General features: G+C 53.9%; 1 protein-coding gene and 2 non-coding genes across 3 annotated transcripts in view; 1 reads left to right on the plus strand and 2 right to left on the minus strand.

Annotated features, from left to right (window-relative positions):
- MPZL1 (myelin protein zero like 1) overlaps window positions 1-1,974 on the minus strand; it is a 33,431-nt gene extending 31,457 nt beyond the window's left edge. Inside the window, exon 1 of the mRNA XM_054270351.1 lies at window positions 1,898-1,974. Within this exon, the coding sequence (XP_054126326.1) occupies window positions 1,898-1,973 (76 nt within the window). The 5' untranslated portion in view covers window position 1,974. The remainder of the gene's footprint in view (window positions 1-1,897) is intronic.
- Window positions 1,975-5,807: 3,833 nt separating this feature from the next.
- On the plus strand, window positions 5,808-5,879 carry TRNAP-AGG (transfer RNA proline (anticodon AGG)). Its single transcript has one exon. It is a non-coding gene; the product is annotated as a tRNA-Pro (tRNA).
- Window positions 5,880-6,266: 387 nt separating this feature from the next.
- Window positions 6,267-6,338, minus strand: TRNAP-CGG (transfer RNA proline (anticodon CGG)). The gene has a single exon. It is a non-coding gene; the product is annotated as a tRNA-Pro (tRNA).
- Window positions 6,339-8,337: the final 1,999 nt, after the last annotated feature.

Consider the following 8,337-nt stretch of genomic DNA (forward strand, 5'->3'; position numbering starts at 1 on the left):
GCCCCTGCCAAAAAGGGCAGGTCTTGATTTCTGAACCTCTCACGAGGGGAAAATCCAGCATGAGGAAAGGGAATGGGAAGAGGGCCCTTGAAAAAACATCAGGAGCCTGAATGACACAGGCAAGAAGAAATGCACAGCACTGATTACCCAGGACTCCTTAGCACCCCAAACTCAGGGGAAGGTCATCTTTTCCTTCTCATCACCAAACTCCTTTGGGTATGCAAAAGAGGTGAAGAGCCTGCACTCTGATCACTTATTCCCACGTAAAGATGTAAACCTTGCTTTCCACAGCAGACAGGAGGAGTAAGGATGTGCAAGGAGGGAAGAAGCCAACACAGGAATAAATTCAGACCTTCTACAATGATCTCCCACAACCCACAGCATTACTGTAGCTGTACCTTTTGTTGTGGTCAGGGGAAAATATGCTTCCTTCTCCTCTTGCCTTCATATGCATTTCCAAAGATCTCAGTTTTACTGTAATAAATGAATATTTAACATCTACCTACTTAATCCTAAATACTAAGTCTTTCTCTGAAGATACACAGGAAGCCTTAGCAATCTCTACCTCTTTATTGCAAAATGCACTCATCTTAAACAAATGCCCTCTGGGAATAGATTTAGGAAGAGGAATAATATTAATAGGAATTTGACATTAGGAGGAAGTTCTTTGCTGTAAGGGTAGGGAAGCACTGGAACAGGTTGACCAGGGAGCTTGTGGATGCTCCATCCCTGGAAGTGTTCAGGGTCAGGCTGGATGGGGCTCTGAGCAATCTGGTCTAGTAGACAATGTCCCTGCCCATGACAGTGGGATTGGAACAAGATTATCTTTAAGATTTGTTCCAACCCAAACCATTCTAAAATTCTATGAAAGAAATTTTAAGCTCCTGACTAAGCACAGTTTCTTAATAAACCTCTTCCCAGACAGACTTATGGTTTTACACAGTTTTCTGGACACATGAACCGAGGAGGCATCAGGTTTCTTAATGTCTCCTACTGAGGTACTTCACAAAGTTTTATCCACTAAGAAAGTGCTGCCAACCCAAAATATCCATCATTGGATATATATCCATCATTTGGGGCATATAATACTGGATATTCCCTCACTGTCCATGCCCAGCATGTACACACAGTGAGCTGGGGTGGGAAATGCGTGTAACTTGTCGAGTCCAAGTGATGCATGGAACCCTTTGAGAACATAAGCCCAGAGAAGTGAAGCATCACTCTTGCAATTCCTACCGCTCCACAGCCTCGTACTCCTCGCTGGAAATATTCCAGAACCATCTGGATGCAATGCTGTGCCATGTGCTCCGAGCTGACCCTGCCCGAGCAGGGAGGCTGGACCAGATGACCCCACTGTGCTCCCTTCCAACCCGACCCGTCCAGCGATTCTGCACTCCCCACCTCTACGAGTCATGAGCGCATCACCCGACTGACACAATTCCCCTCCACCCAAATTCCTCACCACTGACCGAGCCAAGCCATTCACCACAACGCCAGCGTCCCCAAGGCTCGGTCACGCCGTGGCTCTCCCGGCAAACGCCACCCGCGTCCCCCGGGAAGGAGCCACGGCGGCGGCCGCTCCCGGCTGGGCTCCGTGATCTCGGGGATCCTTCCCAAGCTCCTGGATTCTGTGGAGCCAGCGCTGACACTGCGCATCACTGCCCCGGCACCGCGGCACCCCCGCCCTGCCCACGCCGGCTCCGGGAGCTTTGTCCCGGCACACCGACCCTTCCCCCGGTGAGGACGGGGGTCCTCGGCCGCCGCCAGCCCGGCTCCGAACCGGGTGGGCAGCGAGCGGCAGAGCCGAGCCGTGCCCTGCCCGCGGAACCGCCCTCGGCCCCGGCAGCGGCGCTGAAGGGCGAACGGGCGGCCGGCCCTCCCTCGGTCCCTGACTCACCGGCGGTGAGGGCGGCGGCGGCGATCAGCAGCCACGCCGCGCAGGGCCGCCCCGCGCTGCCTCCGCCCGCCGCCATCTTCCAGCCGCCGCCGCCTCCCCGCGGCGCCCTCATTGTCCGCCCCCGGCCCTGGGGCCCGCCCCCCGCCCCCTGCCCCGCCCGCCCATTGGCCGCTGCTGCCGTCAATCACACACACCCCCCGCGCCGCGCTCGCCCCGCCCGCGCCCTGCCCCGCTGCTCCAAGGTGATTGGACAAGAGAGCCATCAGTCAAGTCCAGATGACCTATGGACGCAGGGAACGCGTTGTCCCGCCCCTCAGCCGGGCGCGCCGCTGGCGCCCCCTCGCGGTCGGCCGGCGGTGCTGCGGAGGGCGCGGGCGCCGCGGGGCCGCTCCCGCCGGCGCATCCCGGGGGACACAGAAACGCTGGATCACTGGATCGCCGAGGCTGGGAAAGACCTGTGAGAGCATCCAGCCCGACCTAGGACCCAACGCCACCACGTCAACTTGACCACGGCACTGACTGCCGCGTCCCGCCTTTCCTTAAGCACCTCTCCAGCACCTCCCTGGGTGGCCCATTCCAATGTCTCATCACCCTTTCTGTGAAGAAATTCCTCCAAATGTTCAACCTGAACCTCCCCTGGTGCAGCTTGAGGCCCTGCCCTCCTTGCCCTGTGGCTGAAAAGGCCAAACCCCACCTGGCCCCTTTCAGATGGTTGTAGAGGGTACCAAGGTCATTCCTGAGCCTCCTTTTCTGCAGGCAGAACATCCCCAGCTCCCTCAGCCACTCCTCACGGGGCTGCCCCGAGCCCTGGCGCTGCCCAACACTCACCCTGCAGTGCAGGAAGCTTGTCCCAGTGCCTTTGGAGGCACGGTACCAACCATTCCAGCTGGCACTGAACCTGTCTGGACCCTCACTGAGAGGCACAAAGGTGACAGGCACTCCAGTGGAGCTGTGCTTCCCACGGCCAAGAACCACCAGGAGCTGTGGGGTGACCGTGGCCCGTAAGGACCACAGTGGTTTCATCATGCATGTTTTCCCAACCGTGCATTTTAAAGAAGTTGCACAAGCTGAGTGATGTCTCAGGGCTGTTGCTCACTGCATCCCTGAGCTCCACAAGCCTGGGGTGCTCTGCTCATCCCAGTGCTCCATGGGTGCTGGTCCTCACCCAGATCCCTGTGCCACCAGTTTCTCTGCCACTCCCTGGACACCTCATCACATCTGCAGGTGAAAGAGGCCACAGGAAAAGTCACTCTGTGCCATGCTGAGCTGTGACAAAGCAAGCCTGCAAAAACACAGGCAGATTATTTTCTTTCCAGCTGTGATGCCAGACACCACCTTAAAATTCTCATGGGGTTTAAAATGTAACAGCTTGTGCATCCATTATTTATACCCTAAGGGAAAGCTCTGGTTCCTCATCTAACTGCTGTACGTGTTTTCCAGAAACCCAGCCTAGCAGAAATCCAGGGCACCTCTTGGGAATAAATATCAACAGCACAGGCAACTCTTTGTGTTACAGGGAAATATCACCTTGTTTGGCTGGCACCTCATTTGACTCCCCTGGTGGGTGGGTCTTCAGCCAATTCATCAATACCCTGCTTTCCAAATGGGGCAGAAACTGATAAGCAGTGATAACATTTTCATTCCAAGCCCTTTTTCCTCAATACTTCCTCTGAGCTCTTCCTTTCCATGGAATCTTCACCCAACCTAACTGCTCTCCTGGCAGGCTGGAAGTGCTCTTACCAGCATGGAAGCATCTCAGTCCTCAGAGATCCCTGCTCACCTCCAGCTCCTTCAGTACTGCACAGTTTAAAACTGTTCACTCCTCTGAAGAGGCCAAGCTTCACCCTTCTGGGTAATTTTGCAAGATAGTAAACCTAAAAAAAAAAAAAAAAATTTAAAAATTGCATTTTTCTTATTCTCAAATTGACTGTCCTTCACAGAGCTCACATGTTCCCTTTTTGTGTCCTAAACCTGATTTGGCCACACACAGCCCTCACCTACCATTGTCCCTTCCCTGAGATTACATTGCCACAGGAACAGCCCAGACTTCCCTGTTTGTTGTGTAGTAACACAGGTGTTCAGTACACACAACACCTGGGACAATATCTGGCCTACTTACAGCAGAAAATTCTTTATCCAGATAGATATGATCAAATTACTCTCTTCTGCTACTTCCAGAGAGGAAACAGGGTGCTGGGACAACTTAATTTGTCCCAGGGAACATATATGGCCTCTTCTTCCTTCTTGCTGTGTATGTTAGAAATTCAGACCTTTGTTATCCTTATTAACCTTTGTTTTGGAGAGGTTTCTAGTAGCTTAGAGGATTTAGGTGTTTAAAAAAAGGAGGTAATAATTTCTAGGAGGAGGAAAAGAAAATTTTAGACTGATTTTACATTTTTAGTGTTTTTGATTGTTTTTTCTTTAGCCTGCATCTCTGTATGTCCTAGAGGAATTGTACAGTGTGCGAAGATATGCACTCCTGCAAAAAATATCCCACCCAACACACTCACTTTGAATTAGTAATAGAAGAACATGAGAGAAAAAGGGGGAAAACCAGGCTCTATTTGTACAAGAAAGCATTTTGTGTCCCTCACAGCAATATTTTTTCTTCTGCAAGTTGGGAGGAACTGTGACTAGCAGATAATGCCACATTCATGTTTACTTTGGTTCAACAGGAACACAGGGTTTTTCCCAAAACTCAAGAGCTGGCAGCAGCACAGTTATTGCATACAGACTTTGAAGAGTTTGGGAACTATTTTTCACAGAGTCAGTGTTGTTGAGGTTGGAAGGGACCTCTGGAGATCGCCCAGCCCAACCCCTCTGCCAAGGCAGGGTCACCTTGAGCAGATTGCACAAGGAAATGTCCAGGTGGGGTTTAAATGTCTCCAGAGAAAGAGAATCCATGACCTCCCCGGGCAGCCATTCCAGTGCTCTGGCCCATTAGCACAAAGAAGTTCTACCTCATGTTGAGTGGAACTTCTTGTGATTTAATTTGTGGCCACTGCTCCTCATCCTGGCACTGGCACCACTGAAAAGGGCCTGGCACCATCCTCTTGCCACTCACCCTTGAGGTATTTATGAATATTGACAAGATCCCCTCTCAGTCTTGTCTTCCACAACTTGGCTTTTTCATAAATTTGATTGAGAAGAATGTCTTGGATCACCCACTATGCAAGGATGAGTGTTCTCAGGAAAACTTAGGATGGAAAAGGACGGGATAGATGAGCTATTCCAGTGGTGAATGGATGCTAAGGAGCAATTTCAGTCATGATAGCCTTTCCTGATAACCTTGATACGTAAGAAAGCACATAAAATATAAACAATTTGTCTTCCTGTCTCTTCCTCCTACCTTTTCCCAAGCTTCTTGGAATATATTGGACTGTAGGCAAAATGAGTTTAGAGGCTGTTACTGTAGAGAGGCAAAGGCCAAGGTAACAGTGACCTCCACCCTGGCCAACATCAGCGTTCCAAGACTCTCTGTTTAAACAGCTCTGCATAAAATCATCATCTGTAAGTTACGAAAGTAACGTTACCTCTACCCGGCTGTGGTGCAGTTTGAAATGATGGAAATGAACCATGGATTTCCCCTCGCCGCGCTGGGGTTTGCGGCCGGGCTGCTGCGGTCCATGGCTCGCCGCCTACGAGCAGCTCACACCCACCGGGAGATGGGGCTGCCCTCAGGAGCCCGGGGAGCGCCGGCGGCCGCAGGGAAGCGGCTGTGCCCCCTCAGGGACCGGGAGCACTGCGGGAATTGGGACGGGCCGGAGGTGCAGCCGCAGGGAAGCGGCTGTGCCCCCTCAGGAGGCGGGAGCAGCAGGGGAATTGGGACAGGCCGGAGCCGTCCCGGACAGGGGCTGCGCGGCGCCATTGCAGCGTTCCTCTACAGGCAAGAGGAACAACTCCACATGGCGGCTCGTTGGTCTAGGGGTATGATTCTCGCTTAGGGTGCGAGAGGTCCCGGGTTCAAATCCCGGACGAGCCCTGTTTTTCTCTTTTTTTAATCATTTTCTCCGCAGCAGCAGCGGCTCTTGCACACAGCGAAGGGGCACGGAGGGGACTGACAACGAGACCCACTCGTTCTTTTTTAGTGCAAGAAAAACCTTAAAGAACTCACCAAGGACCGGCCGCTCCTCTTCGTCTGGCACCGGGCGTCGCTACTCCCGTTTTTCTCAGGCATACCTTCCCCTTCCTCCTCAACGAGCCAGCGCTGCGGGGCCGCTCCTCGCCCTTCCGCCTCGGCTCGCCGTACCGGCTCGAGCGACGTCCCCGCGCCCCCGGTCCCGCTCGTGGAGGCCCCGAGGCGCAAAAGCGCAGGAGGGTCCCGGGGCAGCAAAATGTAGGAAGGGGGCTCCCGCATCCCCATCCCGGCGGGCTCGTCCGGGATTTGAACCCGGGACCTCTCGCACCCGAAGCGAGAATCATACCCCTAGACCAACGAGCCGCTCTGGTGGTGCCTTCCCAGCTCAGCACTTCACTGCCATCCCGCCTCCTCCCGCCCAGGCCGCCCACGTCAGCGTGGGTCGGTCCTTGCCGACCACCGCCGGCGGCTTTTCCCAGCGCTCCGGAGCACACTGCTGCTCTCCCGAACTGCGGGGGCCGCGGCCATTTCTCCCTGCTCGCCCTCTCCGTCACCTTTCCCAGGGTAATCCCTGGCATCGCCCTCCCCCGACCCTACGGCTCCGCTCGTTAGCGACGGCTCCGCGTGTCCGCGGGGGGGGGCAGCGGCCCGCGCGGCGCTCCGCTGCTTTCCCCCGCGCACACCCCGCTCCCGCGCTCATCCGAGGGGCGCAGGAACAACGCAGTCTTCCCATTCCCATCCCCACTTCCACTCCCATTCCCGCTCCACGCGCGGTGGCGCTGGAAGCCGGGCGAGCTCGTTCTCAGGGGAGGCGGAGGAATGGGACAACCCAACGCCCCCCATCCCCCCCGCCCCCAGCGGGTTTGGTTCGTGCCGGGCCGCGCCTGCGCTGCGCCCCCTGGCGGCGCGGAGGGGTCGCACCGGGCGGGTCCCCCCGCGTGTCCCGGTGCGCTCGGAGCCCCCCGCGCTGATCCACGGGCGGGACAGGCGCCCATGGGAGCCGCAGGCACCGCCCTGGGGCTCTGAGCACACAGCACCCTCCTGGCTTGAATCCCGCGTGTCCCTGATGTGCTCTGTCCTGCTAATGCTTCCTGACATCCTCGTGTTTCCACGCCTCTGCATCCCAGAGTTTTTTCAAAAAGTCCTACTCCTCCCTGTTCTTCAGTAGTTGCTCTCTCATATTAAGTTTAAATTTTGAAGTCCTAATGCCAGTGGACTTCTCATCCCTTTTTTTGCCTGCTGCTACCAATTCTGTCCATTCTTCCTCAGGCTTCTTCATTTCTCCAGGAGGAAAAAAAAACACAGAGATTTTTGTTTTGCTTTGGTTTTATTCCACCATTTATTTATTCCGTTTCTCCCTCAATTTCCATTCCCGTGCTCGGGACACACACACACGTTCTCTGCACAGGCACACATGTATCTGTATGTCCAGTAAGGCACAACCACTCACATCCACTGTGCTGAGAGAGGGAACAGGGGCAGCCAGCGATTGCAGCCTGCCTGGAATACAAACTACAGCAAGCAGAATAAAATGGATTCAAAAGGCAACAGGGCTCCACAGCATGGCTCAGAAGGGTGTGGAGGTCGTGTCTGCCAACCAGCCCATGATAACTGAGGTCCCAGCAAGTGTGACCTCAGTCCATGTCACAGTATGGACATTTTCTGTGTGGCCAACGCAGCTCCAGGCACTGCTGTCAGGAAACTGGTCAAGCGAGGGTCTGACATCCACCTTCCCCCAAATATCCTCCAGATTTAAACTGTAGTGACTGCCAGCCCATGACTTTCAGTAGCCCAAGAGTGAATGCAAATCTAGTACAGGGCATAAATACTTTGGAGGGACTGGCTGCCTGAGCTTCACCAATTCAGCCAGGCAATGCCACTGGAAATTCAGCCAGCTAAGACTTCTTCTTTGACCTGCACACAGTGAATTGGCTGTTTCCAGGAAGCTGGGATGCTTTCTGTAATGACTGGTTCTTGGTGGCCACACACCAGAAGTTTCAAAACAGACTGGGTAGGGTTTGGAAGTGAGAAAGACTGAGGGACAAGCAGCCCTTCTAAATCTGGACTGGAGCCCAGAGCCAGATAAGAGAACCTGCCCTATTGACCTACTCAGCATGTTTTTTCTTTGCATACAATCTGCTGCTTGTCATTTTCCACCACAATGAAAGCACCCCAAAGCTGAAGCACACAGGACCTACCAGCCTACCACAGGTGGCTGTTTCACAGATCAGCCCACTTCAAAGGGATTTTATTTTTATATTTTATATTTATATATTTTTATGATCAATGTTCTAGGAGCTTTCCTCATATTCAGGGTTCACATTGTCTGCCATACAGCACATATGGAGAAACAGTTATGTTT

This window comes from Melozone crissalis, unplaced genomic scaffold (genome assembly GCF_028551555.1).
Source record: "Melozone crissalis strain CALT ecotype California unplaced genomic scaffold, PUWL_Pcris_2 ptg000009l_1, whole genome shotgun sequence".
NCBI classification, from domain to species: Eukaryota; Metazoa; Chordata; class Aves; order Passeriformes; family Passerellidae; genus Melozone; species Melozone crissalis.